Below are 19,259 nucleotides of genomic sequence, written 5' to 3'. Positions count from 1 at the left end.
CTGTTTTTGTTTTTCTGTCTGTGTTCATGACTGAATGAACTGAACAAACAAACTGAGCTTAAAGGACAAAAACACAGTTTGTATTGCTTTACTTTGTTTGTATGTGGCGGACCCTGCCACCTCTCTAACTTCAAACCTTATTTTCCTCAATTTATTTATTTAATGGTGAATTAAAATTCTGTTATTACCTCGTTTATGTTGTGAATCAGATGTTGTGTTCTTTTTGCACATTATTAAATATGTGTTATGTCTTTTTTTTAACCCAGAATAAAAAAAAAAAACAATAAAAATCCTCCTGAAGTGTAAAAATATCATAAAAGCTTATCAAGACTTTTCACACAGAAATTAAAAATGAGACTCTCGTCGGTTTGTTCGTATAAATAAGCAGGTTCATTTATTAGTCGTTAGACCGTCACTCAGTTTTCAGATGTATAAATATAAAGTTTAACATTTTTTCACAACAAACAAAAAAGCAACATACAGACGGAAACATTAAATACATAATTAATACTTTTCAGTTGGAACAAAATCGCCTCTTATTTACATAATATGTACAGAAAACAGAAAGAATGGTCCTCCGCTGCAGGGAAGTGTTTGTGTCTGCGGACGAGTTCGGTTTTTCTATCGTTGGCATCTTTAAAAATATCACAGGATCATTTGCAGTTCTTTGTTTTTTTCCTTCCTGAGGGAACGGGACAGCCGGAGCTTTTTAGGACTTCAGATGGACGAACGTGGAGGAATGTAAATGGATGTTTTCTCTTTTTCTTTTCTTTTTGTTGTTGTTGTTGTTGTTGTTGTTTGGCCTCCGTCCTTCATCAGATAAACTTAATACACAGAGAGGAAGAGAAACTCCATCTGAACGACTCGGCTGAGCCTTTTTAAAATATCTTTTCATAACTTAAAGAAAAACTTAACTTAAAAAATACAGCGAGAAGTGAACTGATCTCTATTCATCAGTGAAAAAAAAAAGAACTTGGCAGAAACTACATTTCCCAGCATTCAAGTGGTTTCATCTAAATCTAAAACATACTCTTTATGTCTGACAGCAGAAACGGGAATCTGGGGTCGAATACAGAAGCTCATTCCTGCAGAACGTTATAGAACCAGTGTTTCATTTATTCTTTGTTTTTGTATTTCCTGTTTCTTCAATTTCCCAAAACGTCTTCAGGAAAATATTAAATATCGATTTATAAAATAAGATTGTAGCTTCCTCTCAGTAATCGAGGATTTTAATCTTTTCATTCCTTAGTTTATTTTACAGCTGTTGAATTAAGACTGAATGAAAACATTAATAGTTTATAGTAAAGATCTGAACCAGTTCTGGATTCTGGTTCTGGAGCGTTGGACTGTGTTTCAGTCTTCAGCAGAAAGAGTTCGATAACTATAAAATCTTTAAAACAGGAAACTCTCCATTGATGAAGGCTGTGATGCTGCTGAGAGCTCAGGTGAAGGCCAGGAGGTGAGACCTTTATATTATTATTATTATTATTATTATTATTATTATTATTGTTATTATTATTATTATTATTATTATTATTATTATTATTATTATTATTATCATCATTATCATCATCTTTTCTGTCAGGAATGAGCTTCCATACGTGTTCAGCTTGAGTGTGTGGATCTGTGTTGTCAGGAGAGTCCCGGTCTGAGGGTCTATAGGACTTGATAGATCAGGTTCGGGTCCTGGCTGGCGGTCGGGGAGGGGATCTGGACGGGCCCCGGGGCCGCGGCCTCGCCGGACGGGGGTGTGGTCGGGGACGCGGGGCCGTCGGCGGCCGGCAGCAGGCTGCTGGTGTCGGTGGAGATCCGCTCCACGATGCTGGACAGACAGTCCAGACTGGAGACCACCGAGCTGCGCTCACTCTTCAGACCGCCTGGAACAAAACGGCACAAACATCAAGTTTTAGATTTTAACATCAAACAAAATGATTCTGAATTAATAACTGGAGAAGGAAACAAACTCTCTGAGTTAAATCTTAATCCATCAGTGATTTTATCAACATTGATTTTAGCATAAAATAACTGAACTCACTGTGAACACAAACTTTTGTTTCTTATTCAACTAAACTTGTGAGTTTCTGGATTAAACTGAGATGTTTCAGTATTAAACATTTCGCTGCAGACTGAACTGCAGCTCACATTATCCAACATGAAAATAACATTTTCTGTAAAAACACTTCAGCCTCTTAAACTTCAGTGTTTGTTTGTTGAAGGGAACATTTAACTTTATAGTTTTATTGGCCTCATTAAGCTGTTTAATCTGGTTTTATGGCTCGTTTTATTTGCTTTACAATCAGAGGCAGTAAAGTCGTTTATTATCTTCATCAGTCGCCTGTTGGCTGTTGGATTAAATGTTTTATATGATTTAAAGTCGTTTCTCACCGTTTGGAGTCTCAGAGAAATAAGAGCTGCTGTCGTAACTTCCTCTTCTGTTGGACTGACAGCTCGGTCCGTTAAAGTCCGTCTGCAGAGAGAAAGACAGGTTAAACATCCTGAAGCACTGACGTCATTATTATTATCATCATCATTATTATCATTATTGATGTTTGAGAAAACATGAGGCCCAAATGTTTCAGCTGGAGGATGAATTTTAAAAAGAAAACGAGATAAAATAATTTAGAGAAGTGAAGAAAAAGGCGGATTATTATTTATATTAATTTAAAACAAACTGCTGACGGTGGTTTAAATTAATGAGACAGAACTATTAATCATGTTTTTCTTTCTTTTTTAATATAAAATGTTTAAATACAACCGGAAACGTTTTTTGTGTCCCAACAAGAAATCATATTAAATTAGTTTCAACACGTTTCGTTAAAATCAAAATGTTTCCATCGATGTTTCAGTTTCATGTTTTTACGCGACTGATTCTGAAAACGAAATATTTTCATCTGTTCGTCAGGACAGAACCGAATCAATGATATTCTATATCTGAAGTTGTTGAGACACAAACCAGTGAAAATAAACGGATGAAATAATCTATTTGAAAGAAGAACTGAAGCTAAAATGACGCGTGGAAATTGTAATAATGAAAATAATAATCGCAGTTAAAGAGAGATGACAGGTTGTGACGCAGCGCGCATTTCGTTGCTCAACCTGTTTTAACAAAATTAAATCAATCTTGACCATTAATAAAATAAAATAAATGCACGAAAAAAAAAATCAGTTAATGAAACGAAACAAAAGTTTAAAGGTGAAACTCGCGGCTCGTTCGTGCGTAAAGACGCGCAGGAGAAGCTCTCCATGATCCGTCTCCACTGACCCCCTCTCCCTCTCTGACACCTGTCGGTCACTGAACTCACCATGCCGTCGGAGCAGTTGGACCGGGGGCTGGAGGCGTCTGAGTCCCCGCTGTAGTGCTCCAGCACCGGGTAGTAGCCGTCGTCCTGGCCGCCGCGCAGCAGCGCCTGCAGGGACTCGATGTAGCTGATGGCGTTGCGCAGGATCTCCACCTTGGGCAGCCGCTGGTTGGGGTTGGCCGACGTGCAGCGCTTCAGGGTCTCGAAGGCGTCGTTGACTTTGCTGAGCCGCCGGCGCTCCCGCAGCGTGGCCGCCTTCCGCCGGTCCGCATTGGTGGTCTTCCTCTTGCAGGCCTTGCAGGCCCAGAGCAGGCAGCGGCCCGCCTGGTGGTGCCCGCTGGGGGCGCGGACGTGCTCGTCGTCCTCCCCTTCTGCGTGGTGATGGAGGTGCAGCAGAGATGACGGGGAGGAGGATGCGGAGGAGGAAGGGGAGGGTGAAACTGAAGAGGAGGAGTCGTCCGGCTTCAGGAGGCCCACATGGACCAGCCGCGGGTCCAGGTCCTCGAAGAAGTGCATGTCGCTGGTGTTGAAGCAGGGGTCATCGTAGAAATCATCCGCGGCGGGGATGGGGAAAGAGATATCCGACAGCTCCATGATTCAGCCCCACACACACCACAGAAGAAGAAACAAATCCAGCGGAGCAGAGAGGAGGAGCAGAGGAGGAGCAGCGGGTCTGGGTTTGGGGGGAATGTAGAGTCCTGTCACAAACTGTTCTGTCCCCTCAGCTGCTGACCTGGAGCTTCTTATACCTGGGACACCCGCCGGGGGGCGGGGTCAGGGTGATGAGGTCCGCTGAAGGCTGACCAATCAGCTGGCAGCAGGAGGGGTTTACAACTTCACGGTAATTAGTGTACAATTACCCCAAAGAGAGTCAGAGCGGCACAGCGGGGGGCCGGGGACCCTCACAGCAGCGTGTGGACCAGGACCAGTGTCACACTCACTCAGACAGTTATTTACCTTTTTATTTATTCATTTATTTACTTACTTATTTACCTTTTTATTTATTTATTATTATTCTCCTGTTCTTCATAACTTTTTACTGGCACACTTGGATGTAATTCAGTGTTAACTTGATATGAAATGTGACTTTTAGATCAAACTGAACACGGAGAGAAATTAAAAATTATAAATGAAACTTTGAGGCGAACGATCAGGAAACAAATGTTTAAAAAAAACTAGAAATAATCGATGAAACTGAAGCAAACGGACGACACCAAATTATAAGAACGGTGAAAGTCATTTTATCTGAATATTAATGAGGTAATAAACACGCTGCTCTCTGAAAATCAGCTCCCAGAACACTGAAGATAGAGAGGTGGCAGGGTCCGCCACATGTAAACAGAGTAGAACAGCATCAACTGTGTTTTTGTCCTTTTTAAGGTAGTTTGTTTGTTTCTCTTCATTTCATTAACAAATCTTCAGACTGCTCCTTTAAATCACAGTTAAAATAGAATATATAGTTACTTAAATGACCCGAAACACGGAGCCAGAACTTTTATGTACGATGTCTAAAGTTCTTTGTCAATTACTTTACAATGGAGTGAATTATTATTATTATTATTATTATTATTATTATTATTATTATTATTATTATTATTGAATCAGTGAAAAAGCATATTTTTAAAAGAGAATTTTGCTAAATAAAATCAGAAAAGAGTAAAAAAAATTGAGTTTAAGTCCTGTTGTGGTTTCATTTCATCAGCTTGATGATAAAAAAAAAGTTTTCGGACCTTTGACCTGCCGATGATGTCGGAACTGAAACCACAAACATTTATAATTAACATTTATTTTCATCACACGATCACATTTAATTTTAAAGAGTGTAAAACACGACGGGAACGTGTTAAATCAAGTTACATGTCATTTAGTTTATTTATAGAAGAAGATTCATCCTCCTCCTCCTCAGACAGCAGACACACACCGCTGCAGTACACCTGAGCTGCAGCTGGAGGGCGCACACACACACACACACACACACACACACACACACACACACACACACACACTGTTGTCTGACCTGAGCTCCGTCTTGCAGGCTGTGATTTAACTACCCATCATGCTCTGCCAGTCAGACGTGACAGCGGATGAGGAAATATTCGAACCCTCCACTCAGCGGATTATCACCACCGCTCCAAAAGTGATTGACAGGTGTGTTAATACAGGAGGTAACCCCCGGCAACAACAGAACACGAGCCGGTGATGAGTTTCGCTGCTCGTAAACATCCGTTCGACTTTTTCTAACCCGGATGTAAATTAATCTGTGATTTAAATGGTCAGAAACTGCAGAATGGTCCTTTAAATTCAGTGATTTTAATTTATAAGTTATGATTTTGTTTTAAATGTTAATGTTAAAGTCGTCCTACACCGACGTTTGAGATTACAGGTCGGGTCAGAGTTGGTTCTTTACGTACTGGACCTTTAAACTGATGCTGAAAAAAAAAAGGTTTCTGCAGAACTTGTTTTTTAAACTTTATTAACAAAAGATTACTGAACAACTTTCAGGGTTTCCTGCCGACACAACATGAAAAAAAACCATCACGCTCACGTATCAAAAATCACCTGCAGGTTACAAATGTTATAAAACGTTATTTGACTAATTTCATTACAAAGTGCACAACAAACAAACACAAACCTGTGACAAACAAACTTCAGCAGTGAACATCTGCAAACATACAAACTTCCTGACGGCTATCGAACACTCAGTACACAGCAGAGCTCGGTCGGAACACGACAAGTCACAAAACACGATTAAACACCGAACACATGGTGAATAAATAATACAAATAACAACACAACACGTCTTTAAAGTGTCTTAACGACCGGCTTCATGTTCATTTGGTAAAAGATTCATAGTTTTTAAAGATAATTCAGTCGCCGTCACTGAATCCTGCTCAGATTTCTGCATTTTGTAAAAAAACTTGATTAAATTCCTCCAAAAAAAAGAAGGAAAATATCATTTTAATATCAAAAACAAATTCACATTTCGTTTTGATGGTTTTGAGGTTTACCCACACAAACATTTGGTTTAAGGTTAGAAGAGTTTGGCTTAAAATACCTGTTGCAGTCGCCATGATAGCGGATGGAGATCGTGTCCGACTTCCCGTGAAAAATAACAGCTTAAAGGTGTGTTTTGAGCTAAGCTAGGCTCACACCAGCCTGGATTGTCTCAATCGCGTCATGTAAATGTTAATTTAGACGTCGTCGGCGCTGCTGGAAGGTTCGTTTATCTGTTTCGACGGCGCTAAGCGAGCAGTTTACCTCTCTGAGTCTGTATGCTAAGCTAGGCTACATATGATCTGAACATATCTGTGCTGGAAGCAGAGCGATGATGCTAATATTTAATTTAAAGTCCTCTGGAGATTCAACTTTCGTTCTCCATAGTTTCATTTCTCATGTGGGATCAATCAGAACCTCCCTCGGACCTTCAGCCGGTCAGCTCCTCCTGCAGCTCATTCAGGATGTACTCTCCGAACCCGCCCGTCTGGTCGCTGGTGCAGCCCACCCGGCGGGCGTTGGTGAGCAGGTCTCCCAGCAGTTTGAGGCGATCCACCCGCGGCGTCAGGAAGTGGCTCTTCACAACGCTGGCGGTGTGCGGGTCTCCGTGGTTCCGAGCCAGCTGGCTCAGCTCAACCAGGACGTCCACTTCCTCCCTGAGCTGGAGCAGCAGCAGCTCCAGAGCCGGTATCACCGCACAGACCGCCTCGCAGCCCGGCTTCTGAAATCCAAAGATTACAACCATCATCAGAGGCTTTTCCCAGAACCACCGCATCGTCCCTCGACCCGACACTGGTTCAGACTTCCTTCCTCGCGCTCCGACTCTCTTGACCAAATGAAACGTTACCTTGAATAAACGTGAGGATATCTCTGGTTTGAACATCGTTTTTAGACATGTTGACGTTAATAATGTTACATATTGTATCTTTAACAGCTTCATCGAGAGCTTTGGAAACATTTATATCAAAGTCCATTTTAAGTTCCTTCAGAATAAAAGTCCTTCTACACTCAAACAAACATCCAGCCGAGCAGAGCGGACTCGACTCTGAGGCGTTGTGTCGTTGAGGTTCACGGCACTTGAGATGGATAACGAGGTGTCCCAAACTGCTGCTGACTGGACCCGGGCCTCAGCCCTGAAACGATTTTACACGACTCATAAACCCGGGCCGGCGGTCGGAGGCCACGCTGCGACGCGCCAACGCCACCGCCGCCGATGCCCTCGGCCATCTGGAAACGCCATCAGCACCACCGTCCCTCTGCCGCAGCATTAATCTCGCCAATTTTCCGGAACTCAGGGGGGGAAATGTACACCCTGACCGGCTTTAGGCCAGAGCCGGGGGCAGATCTCCAGGGGGTTCACCTCCCTCCCTCCTTCTCCAGCCTCCTGGTATCTTAACCTCCCCCCACACCACCTACACCACCTACACCACCTCCTCCCCCACCTGGCCCAAAATGAAGAGCTTCATTCCAAAATGATCTCTGCTATTTGAAAAAAAGAAGAAGAAGCGGAGAGAGATTGAGACACCTGCTCTGACAGAATGAAGGACGGCACAGGAGGAGAAATAAATCCTGGATCTGGAGGAACGCGAGGTAAACTGAGAACAGGCTGAAGCTGCTCACAGATAAAGTTCAGAACATAAATTCAGTTTCAGAATCATCAGGACCCCTGACGACACGAACAAACCCCCTCCGGCCTGCTGAAGTGCCTCTGGGCAACACATGCTCTGACCTCTGACCTCAAAAAGTAGTGAAGTAAAACCTCAAACTGTACAAACAGAATACTTCTACGTACTTGTGTTTTACTACAGGAGGATATTTTACACATTTACGCAGCTGGAACTGAAGAAAAACAAGAAATAAAGAGATGAATTAGAGTACAAAGCTCCGGCAGGACTCACCTGGACGTCCTTGCCGCAGTAGTTGCCTCCTCGCTCAGCCAGGTAGCCCAACATGGCCTCCGCCTCCTGCTGCTGCTTCAGCGCCTCCTGGTGGAAGAAGGAGGCGACGCGGGGCAGAGCGACGTCGTCCCGCTCGAACACGCTCGACTGCAGGAAACGGAACAAAGACCGAGTGTTGCCTGAACGCCTCATCGAGAGTGTAACTGAGTATCTGAGTATCAAAAGTAACTTTCTGTTTGGTGATAAATGTATTTAAGTTTAAAAAGTACACGTAAAAGTAAATTATACACCCTGTACTCTGATTACCTGGATCAATGTTCATCGAATCAGTCGCTCAGTGTTTCTCTGACGCAGCGTGTAACCTGCAAAGTAACTAGTAACTAAACTTACAAATAAATCTAGTGCAGTAAAAGTACAAAGATTACCTCCAAGATGTACTCACAGTGCGTGAGTAAATGTATTTAGTTACATTCCATCATTTATCAACCATTGTAACCTGGAGAGTAATAAGTAACTAAAGCTGTCAGACACATGTAATGGAGTAAAAGTAAAGTATTGTGCACCACACGCAGCGGGCTGAATATCTTTACTCGAGTACAAATACAAATATATTACTAATATATTACTCAATCATACGATTACAAGTAAAACCACTGGTATTAAAATAGTAACTTAAATGTAGTCATTTGAGTAGATGTAATGAGTTACTTCCACCTTGCAGTATATGTACTTAGTTAAGTTCCTTCACTGGTAACAAACAAGTGTAACCTGGAAAGTAATTAGTAACTAAAGCTGTCAGATGGTTGTAATGGAGTAAAAGTACAGTACTTGTCTCTGAGGTGTAGATGGAGAGTAACTCTGTAACTGTAGTTCAGTAAAACTTTACTTGACTATTTCCAGTTTCTGATACATTATACTTTTACTCCATTACATTTAATTGATAGCTTTAGTTACTAGTTAATAGTAATTAGAGCCAAAGTAGTAAAACAAACAGATATTTATATAGTAATATGTAACTACAGCTGTAAAGACAAATGTACTGCAGTATAAGTACAAAGACTGCCTCCAACATGTACTCACAGTACTTGAGTAAATGTACTTAGTTACATTCCATCATTTATCAACTATTTAAACCTGGAGAGTAATTAGTAACTAAAGCTGTCAGACAGATGTAATGGAGTAAAAGTACTTAGTTACATTCCATAATTTGTCAACCATTTAAACCTGGAGAGTAATTAGTAACTAAAGCTGTCAGACAGATGTAATAGAGTAACTTGTCTCTGAGCTGTCATGGAGAAGTACCTCAGCTCAGTACTCGTTACTTCAGTAACTAGTTACTCTCCTCGCTGTTCTCCTACCAGAGCCTGCAGCCGGTACGCTCCGTCCCACAGCAGGCTGCTCACCCCGCACAGCGCCTCCTCCACGGCGGCCTGCAGGTTGTGTCTGGCGCGGCTGCCCGCGGAGCTCCGGTGCGCTGCGCACAGCGGCAGGCCGGTCTTTAACCTCTTCTCTGCGGGCTCAGCAGCCATGATGACACCGCCGCTCAGGAGATAATCTCGACTGCCTGATAACAACAAGCAGCGCGTCCTCCTCCAGCGGACCGTCGACAGCAGGATAAATTTAGCCCGCAGGGATCAACTGTTTCCCGGTCAGCTGCTCAAGTTCATCCGGTGCGTGAGAGCTCCGAGCTGCAGCCTGAAGCACCGAGAGTTACATAACGTAGATGTCACGGAGTCACAGCGAGACACACAACAGCCTCTATCGATTTATCGATTAGTTACTGTGATTATTTTATTAACTGACAAAGAAAGAAAGTAGAAAATACAAAAGTTACATTTACAGAATATAAATATACGAATGTGCCTCAGTGAAACTCTCACAGTAACTGATATTTAATTAAATTCTGCACATGTTCTGTATATCTGTGGTCGACTAATCGGATCAGATGTTCTGATACTTTGCTGCAGTATGTAATCTGCAGAGTAACTAGTAACTGGAGTAGAGTACTGTAAAGGAGCAGAAACCCGATGACCCGATGACATCTGACCAGCTGAACCAGTAGAACCAGTAGAACCAGGGGGGCCTCGCTCCAGCTCAACTCATCTTTCTGCCCCATATTGTGATCCAGATCATCGGGTCACTGATCAGCTGACTGTCATCAGTCTCTCCTCTGTGGATCTGGGTTCAGAGCCGACCTGCTGGTTCTCCTCCTCTCCTCCTGTTTCAGCCTGGCTCCTCGGGGCAGGATGAGTGACGGCAGAGGCTGGCTGCTCCGCGGGGGGTCAGCTGGTCCTGGAGGGAAGAAAGTCCGGTTCTCAGCCTGGAGGTCCACAAGACCTGCACCCTGGACCCCACCACACCCTGAACCACAGGCACCTCAGTGATACCTGGACCGGACCTTTGAGTGTAACAGACTAGAGGCACGCTGCAGGAGGTGGATCAGCTCCGGTCAGGTGATGCTGCACAGCAGAGTGGACCCGACTCAGACCAGACTGAGGCCCGAGTCGGACCAGACTGAGGCCCGAGTCGGACCAGACTGAGGCCCGACTCAGGCCAGACTGAGGCCCGACTCAGACCAGACTGAGGCCCGACTCAGGCCAGACTGAGGTCCGACTCGGACCAGACTGAGGCCCGACTCAGGCCAGACTGAGGCCCGACTCAGACCAGACTGAGGTCCGACTCAGACCAGACTGAGGCCCGACTCAGGCCAGACTGAGGTCCGACTCGGACCAGACTGAGGCCCGACTCAGGCCAGACTGAGGCCCGACTCAGACCAGACTGAGGCCCGACTCAGGCCAGACTGAGGTCCGACTCGGACCAGACTGAGGCCCGACTCAGGCCAGACTGAGGCCCGACTCGGACCAGACTGAGGCCCGACTCAGGCCAGACTGAGGCCCGACTCGGACCAGACTGAGGCCCGACTCAGGCCAGACTGAGGTCCGACTCGGACCAGACTGAGGCCCGACTCAGGCCAGACTGAGGCCCGACTCAGACCAGACTGAGGCCCGACTCAGGCCAGACTGAGGTCCGACTCGGACCAGACTGAGGCCCGACTCAGGCCAGACTGAGGTCCGACTCGGACCAGACTGAGGCCCGACTCAGGCCAGACTGAGGCCCGACTCAGGCCAGACTGAGGTCCGACTCAGACCAGACTGAGGTCCGACTCAGGCCAGACTGAGGCCCGACTCAGACCAGACTGAGGTCCGACCCAGACCAGACTGAGGCCCGACTCAGGCCAGACTGAGGCCCGACAGACACCAGAATGAGGCTCTACGGAGGCCCGACCAAGCCCTCAATGAGCCCCAATATAGATTCGACCAAAGCCGGGACAGTGGCTCGACTGAGGCCCAGTCAGAGGTCCAACAGGCCCGGTAAGAGGCCCGACATCTTGTGTACTGACCACAAACTCCTTTACTGTACAGAATAATTCTGATGGGGTGAGACACGAGCCAGAATCAGGGTGTCGTTTGGTTCTGATGGGCTGTAAATAGAAAATACAAGTTACAAACTATTTAACATCAGTTATTGACTGTTCTGCAGTAAATAAAGTCTGGATATAATTATGTCAACATGGAAATACACATTTTCACTCTGAACATTTTCAGTTAATCACATTCAAAACAAACACAAGAAAATAAATAACATAAAATCTGTGTTTTGTAAAGTTTTTAAGTCAATAAAACAAACGGAGAACACGACATGAAGTCCAGAGACGTGAAGTCCAGTCAGGTTTATTTACACAACAACATAAATAGTTAATAAAGAGACAGACTGGACACACACACACACTCACACACACACACACACACACACACACACACACACACACACACACACACACACACACTTAATAGACCCAGGACGTGCAGACTGACAGCGGAGGTGTCGGCCTTCACACCTGCTGCCTGCTGTAAACCACCAACACTACAACGACTGCTTTGTCCTGCACTGGTGGCAGATTACTTTACACACACACACACACACACACACACACACACACACACACACACACACTATAGATTAACTCGCAGCAGCAGATTTACTGCAGACAGTTGTGAGGTTTGTTGTGTTTGTGGAGTTCAGTTGAACAAACGGAGCTTCATGACTCAGAGAGCTGAAGTCAAATAATTTATTGATCCTGTCTGAACAGATTGAAACTATCGATACTCTCACAAATCACACAGATGATGTTTGTCGATTTAAAAGATAATTTTTTCATCAAGTCTGTCATAAAACTAGTGAAAACAACGACTATAAAGACAACAGACTCGTTCGTGATGTCGTGTTTATCAGAACTCGCCTCTCACGGACAGTTTACTATGATTTTCATCTTTTTTAGGACCTCTTCTGTGTCGAGTCGGCTCCATGTTGGTGTTGAGCCAGACAATGTTGTTCTGTGAGCGCTTTAACACGAGACTAGATGATATTTTACACAAGCGTGACTTCACCTTCACTGTAAAACTCTGATGTTGTGGGTTTGAATCCAGCCTGATATCAACCTCCACCTCCTCAGACTGTCGAAACTGTCTGAACATTTGTAAACGCTTCTCGTCACCTCTGTCTCAGATGAAAAGCTGCACTTTTGTCTACAGCTGACCTCCAACCAGCTCGTATGTTCGACGCCGGCACGAGAGGCGTACGAGACGTGAGAGACGAGGCTGTGATTGGCTGGAAAACTGATTAATGTCCGCGTGCTAGCATGCTAACATTTGATAATAAGCACTAAACACAAAGTACCGCTGAGGCTGATGTGACGGTCGCTAGTTTAAAAGTTAGATTGAATCCAGATTTAATGGGACAGTAAAAGATTTGAAGCTCAGATTTAGAATCGATTTGAAAAACTAAATATGGCTGAAAGAGTGAATAAACTGGACACACCACGGATGGCTTCTGTCTCACCTGGAGCTGCCGTCAGCAGTACGAACACCTCAGTCAACACAAACGATTATGAGAAAATAATTAATAAAGGCGTCACCAGAATAACCAGCGGCTACACGTCTGACTCGCTGCAGCTTCTTCCACAGGCAGGAAACGACGCCGGGCCCTCAGCTGCGACCGCCGCTCAGGAACGCCGCCGCTCATTTTGAATTCCTGCCTCTCTTCACCTGAGCCGGTTTATAAATGCGTCGCTGCTGCGGGCTTCATGTCTTCATGTTCAGTCTGAACAGCTGGAGCTCTCAACAGAACAGAAGCAGGTCGTCTGACGCCTGCAGGGACACAAAGACGCTGCTGAGGAGCCGATGTTCACACCACCGAGAAGTCCCGACACAGATCAGTTCATCCTCTACAGAATATGTTGTTCTGCTGCTGTAGCACCAGACTACAGATCAGCTTCATTCACATATGTCTCGCTCCATATCTCACATTTTCTTGGTTTTATGCTGCTGCTCTGGATGAAAAGAAGAACGTCTCCCGAGGTTTGTGCTCCTACAGATCAGAACTCTCAGATTACTGCACAGAAAACACAACTTTATAACTTTATGCAGTGATTTTCTGGTTGTCCCTCCTGCTGATAGCTTTCAGATGCTAACAGACGTACTGATAACGAGCTAACAGCGTGAGGCCAAGCATCGACGGAGACCAGTTACTGCACCGAGATGACTGATTGAGTTTCCTGTTTGACAGATACAGTAGCTTTGTTGCTAAAGTAAGTGCTAACTTCTGCTAAATGTAACGTCTGCGTTGATGCGTCGTGGTTCGACTGTGTTCACAGGGAGCTGACTGTCTGGAGAGTCTGTGTCGGAGACTTGGTGGTTCGGGGTCGGCTGTGAACTACGTCTTGTGATATTTGGGAAACTCATAACTGTTGTAGAAATCATGACTCCATTAGCTGTTTAACGGGAGCTTTAATCAGACTGTCGCGTCCTCCTCAGCCCGGCCGAGGTGACGACAGACCTGCTCTGTAAACGCTGTGTTTCATTTGGTTGTCTGTCGCTGGAACTTTCGGGGAAACATCAGATGACTTTACCTCGTCTGTGCCCATTTGTGCCCGAGTCACATCAGACAGATTTTCGTCAGCGCTGGTTGTTTGTTTAACAGTGAAGACAACAACTCCCATGATGCCACGCTGCCTCTGCCTCTTGTTTTGATTGAGAGACAGCTCGCAGCAGAGGTTAAGTACCGTTTCTGTATTTTTCTCTCATCTTATGTAATGTTTCTAACCTCAAACATAGATGGACACGTCACCCTGCTGGATTAAAACCTGCTTCACGTCTGATTCCTGAGGTGTGACCTGACCACCGAGCAGGGCCGGCGTTGGCCCGGCCTGCGGCGGGTCACAGCTGTCAAACAGATCAGCAGGACCTCTCTTTACGCCGCACCAACAGCTGTCTATTAAGAATCCTCGGGTTCGTCATCAGCGGCGAAGTCCTCAGCTCACAACTCGCCTCATTACCGCTCTTAATGGAGGGAAGACAGAGACAAGGTAAATACAATTACTGATCAGAGCGAGGGACACCCGAGCCTGCTGAGGTGCCCCGTTTCACTGCCGGTACCTGACACCAGAGTCTGCCTCGTTACGGGGACCATAACCCCGTCACAGCACCGCTCCTGCTTTCATGAGCATCAGGTCGCGTTTCTGTTGTAAACTCCGTCGGGCGAACAAACCCGGCCGTTTGAAGCATGTTGTTGTCCTCTGACATGGGAGGAAAGTAAATCCGAGTTTGGCCCGGTGAGACCCCTCGGATGCCTTTTGTGCCAGACGCTGCGATTACCCAGAAAGCCTCTGGAATGCCCCCTTCCTCATTAAAGAGACAAATATAGCGCGGTGTGGTCCGGAGAGGGATGCGGGGTAAATGGATGCCGCGGTGTTATGTGGCAGAATTAAACAATGATGAATGATGACGCTCGGAGGAGGGGGAGCTGAAGAACAGCAGACTATTTACAGCCACGGCAGAAACACATTCTTTACATGTGTGAAGCGTTTAGTGTCTGTGGGCCATCAGACCACCGGGATGGAGGAAAGTCCAGCTTCAAGTTTTAATATTCAGAAACTCCAGTGAATCATGTGCACCAGCGTCAGTTTAAGCACTACGTTACTTATACGACTGATATTTTACTTGTATAACAGCAACGACTGCTTCACTTCTGCTGTCGGGGAACGACGACTCAGATCTGCAACTTTAAACTACAAGTTTCTGCTCGACTGAACTTGCTAATGAGTGAGACGTCTTGCTTCTTCCTGATCCCTGCTGAGAGTTGCACATGCTCAGTACTGATCTGGCAGCTGAAGCACAGAAGACACGTCAGTTTCTCTCTCACAGACTAAGTGTCCAATTTGTTTTCACCACAGCCGTTCTAATCTGGAGGCGATAAACACTCGTGACCGCCGCGGGGTCAACTGGCGCTGGACTAAAGGCCGATTATACATACTGAAGAAAACAGACAGATTTTCGGTGTCGGTAAAATAAAATCATAGTCACCTTGTGGATGTCAGTGACTGATCGTGGAGGCAGTAACTCGCGAGCCTACGTGACCATCACAGGTTCAGTAACAATTCTTTGTGTTGTCGTCACTAAACCGAGGTCGATCACACAGACTCGAACAAATGTCAGCTTGGTGCGTTTCTGCAAAACCACAGATACTTTTCTTATTCTTGTCTCGTCACAACGCTGAGCTTCTCCTCTGCTCAGGTTAAGACAACAAGAAGCACCTGGTTCAGGTTAGACGACATCGTGGTTTGTCTTTGAATATCTGTTTTAGTCGCAGCGATCACAGAGACGGTCTGACTTCCTGTGAAACGTAGACTGTTTTGGACGCCACAAAAATGACAAGAAATGACTTCATGTGTCCAGAAATGATCCGCTGGTGGAAGCAAATAATGAGAGCTGTAGAGTTCTTTAAATATTGATATTAATACTAATAATAACTGTTTTGAAAAGTGTCAGTAAATGTCCGATGAGTGTGAGTTGATTCAGTGATGAGGTCACTAAACGGCGAGCAGGTTGTTTTTGACAGTCGGGTTGTTGATCTGCAGATGATCGTCTCCTGTTTCTCCACATTGTGGGAATAGTGATGATGACCCAGATATGGTGTGCAGAGACGATCAGCGAACATTAAACCTGCTGCTGTTACACTCACACTTCTCTGCCCAGAACAGATCAGACATCAACACGTCTCTCATGTCTGTGTCAGCCACCTCAGTGAATCACATCAGGAGAATCTGTTTGTGAGGCTCGTCAGCCGCAGACGTTCAGATTCATCCCGGCCGCGGCCGCAGTGATTTTCCACACGGATCAAATGTTCTGGACCAGTTTCATTATTTGTTTCTGACTCGGGATCTGGTAGAAATGATCCAACATGTTCACACAGCAGCAGGAGCTTTTTAAAAATACACTGTAGAGAAATCCCCTGCTGTCTGCGTGCGGACCAGAAGCCAACAGGAAAATGTTTGTTTCAACATATCTGTATGAGTGTGGACGCTGGTCCTGTTAGCTGCTAGCAACAGTGTCGTTAACAAGCTAACGTAACGTAAACAAGACAGACAAACAATGTCTCTGAGCTCAGAGGTAACAGGGTCAGTGACAGCAAAGGATTGTGGGAGTGTTTAATGTGTGTGTGTGTGTGTGTGTGTGTGTGTGTGCGTGTGTGTGTGTGTGTGCGTGTCGGGTTGTCCTCCGTGTAAACGTCCTTTGAAAGACGAGCTGTTTCACACTGAGCCCACCCTCACACCGCGTCTCTGATCAGGATGATAACAATCAGAACAGTTTTTACAAATGTTGTGTTTTTGCTTTCGATTTTTAGAATCAAGTCTTTTTCTTTTGAGAAATCTTTGATGACAGACTCGTCTGGTTAGGGTGAGTCGTTCATCTACGGTGGCCTGAAGAGGACATACGGGACGTATCACAACCACGACTGAAACTATGAAAGTAAATCAACAACACACTCAGCTGTGTGTGTGTGTGTGTGTGTGTGCGTGTGTGTGTGTGTGTGTGTGTGTGTGTGTGTGTGTGTGCAGCAGTTAATGTTGTGATGAGCAGATCACAGTAATCCGTCACAGACTAATGAGACTCAGATTACACTGAACGTTTGTGGGTTTTTGTCTTGTCAGAGTGTGTGTGTGTGTGTGTGTGTGTGTGTGTGTGTGTGTGTGTGTGTGTGTGTGTGCGTGTGTGTGCGTGTGTGTGTGTGTGGTCATGAAGTGGTCGTCCTCTCTGTGTGGTCCGTCACCCTTTAACCCGGCGTCCTGAGGAGCCTCCACAGTCTGAGTCAACAGGCTGCTGCTGATCTTCACACTCTCACGTTCAGCTCGCGGTCAGAAAGTGACGTCACAGTTTTTTGTGATCACGTCCAATCAGCTCTCAGCGACGACGATACCTGATAAATATACACCCAGAAATCACAAATACACCTCTTTCCTCTCACCTGCAGTTCTGTCTGGATTGCTGTGGTGTTTTCTCTTTGACCTCCGTCTTCATTTTGTGTCATCTTCATCAGTCAGTAAAGATTTTCTTTCTCTGCTCATTAAAACTACAGACTGCTCCTTTAATCAGTGCAAGAACAAGATGGCTGCCATCTCAGCCAAAACCTTCAACAGCCAGTCCTGAGAGAAAAGTGACGAAGGTACAAAAACCTCATCAGTTTATTTTTTGTGTCTCATTCCAAACTCGACACAATAAACGCGTGTCTGACTCCTAACAGAGCTGACGTCTGAAAGGATCGAATGATGACGTGAAGACATTTTATTTCCCAAAGGTCAACTTGACGATGACATCATAAAAAGTTCTGTAATCGGTCCATAGTCTTGCTGATGGTCCAAACTGGACCCACAGCAGACGATCCCTCTCTGAGGTTTCTTCTCTGTTTTTAAGGTCTCAGGTCTAAAGATAAAGACTCTGAGCTCATTCAGATCCTGATTTAAATAAAACTGATCTTGTAATTTACACCCAGTTTCAGAGGTGGTCTGGTCACCTGGTGGCCTGGTCCGGTCCGGTCTGGTCTGGTCTGGTCCCTGCAGACTGATCGTCCCCCCTCCTGCTCGGCCCTGCAGGACACCAGCAGACCTCAGCTAAGATCACAGCCGCTCGGTGTTTTCCTTCATCTCTGGACGTTTGATTCTCTGCGTCCTCTCAGACTTCCAGCTGAGCTCTCTGGAGGTGGAGGGGGTTTCACAGCGAGAGGCGGCCCGGCGGCTCTGACAGGACCAGCAGCTGAGAACAGCCCGGACACAACCGAGGCTGGACCGGCCTCTGGACGTCACGTCCTAACGATGTCTCAGAGGTGTCCCGTCCTCTCCGTCCTGGTGGTCCGCACACTTTGTTACATTCTTGTTCTGTACAAATGGTGAAGTACCTGTCGAGCATCAACGCCTCCGCAGGACCATTTGATGAGCCGAGCGTCGACAGACGGACGAAACATTCCTGAAGTGGTCAGAAGATCTTTGTGTCAGCAGAGACGATGGCTGCAGGGATGTTTCACTCCAGTTTATTCAGGATTAGATGTTGTTTTATTCTTCAAACTTTTCTTGAATCGGAAGGTTTTTCTTCAGCATTTTTCTGTCTTCACACAAGAAAGAAAGAATAAAAGAAAGCAAAAAGCAAAAGTGTTTCAGCAAACTGTGTCAGCACTGTTTCCTGATTTATCTACATCAAGTTCTGGAGGATGTCTTTGTACAAGAATGACTCGAAGGTCAAACTCCAGGAAAGATTATCTGAATTTAAGCTTTAAACTTCAGCTCTGATACAGGATGTAATCTGCAAAATAACTAGTGAGTAAAAGTAATCAAATACTAGTGGAGTATAAAGTAGCAGGAAGTGGAAGTACTCATGTAAAGTACTTCAGAATTGAGTAAACATACTTAAATACACCTCATCACTGATACATGATGCTGCAGGGATAATAGTTTGATCGTTTTGGTGAATTCTTTATAAATGACATGAAATAAGAATTACATTAAAGCAACATTGAGTAGAAATTCACATTGTGTGCGATCTTGCGCCTCCCACAGCTTCGGACCGGAACCAAACTGTTGTGAATACAGATCTCAGGTCAGTAGCAGTCCGTCAGATGTGATGCAGGCGCCGACTACAAACTGACTCATGATGTCGCAGTAAACACGTCTGAGATCCGT

General features: G+C 45.3%; 2 protein-coding genes across 3 annotated transcripts; both read right to left on the bottom strand.

The window, feature by feature from the left end:
- Positions 1–1,168: 1,168 nt before the first annotated feature.
- Positions 1,169–4,032, bottom strand: myod1 (myogenic differentiation 1). Its single transcript, XM_030427111.1, has 3 exons — positions 3,303–4,032; positions 2,386–2,467; positions 1,169–1,877 (listed from the first exon to the last, which is right to left on the bottom strand). Exons 1-3 carry the CDS (start codon positions 3,891–3,893, stop codon positions 1,657–1,659), a joined length of 894 nt encoding a protein of 297 aa, XP_030282971.1. The 5' UTR covers positions 3,894–4,032; the 3' UTR covers positions 1,169–1,656.
- A 1,723-nt stretch (positions 4,033–5,755) lies between these two features.
- Positions 5,756–10,251, bottom strand: LOC115586070 (ferritin light chain). Of its 2 annotated transcripts, none has more exons than XM_030424833.1 (3): positions 9,595–10,251; positions 8,192–8,338; positions 5,756–7,014 (listed from the first exon to the last, which is right to left on the bottom strand). In XM_030424833.1, the coding sequence occupies exons 1-3, from the start codon at positions 9,718–9,720 to the stop codon at positions 6,724–6,726; spliced, it is 564 nt and encodes a 187-aa protein (XP_030280693.1). In that variant the 5' UTR covers positions 9,721–10,251; the 3' UTR covers positions 5,756–6,723. The 2 variants fall into 2 exon arrangements, with proteins under 2 accessions (XP_030280693.1, XP_030280692.1); XM_030424832.1 differs by having other exon boundaries at positions 9,550–10,003.
- Between the last annotated feature and the right edge of the window lie 9,008 nt (positions 10,252–19,259).

The sequence above is a fragment of the Sparus aurata genome, chromosome 8 (assembly GCF_900880675.1).
Source record: "Sparus aurata chromosome 8, fSpaAur1.1, whole genome shotgun sequence".
Lineage (NCBI taxonomy): Eukaryota > Metazoa > Chordata > Actinopteri > Spariformes > Sparidae > Sparus > Sparus aurata.
This window is presented reverse-complemented; position numbering and strand designations above follow the sequence as displayed.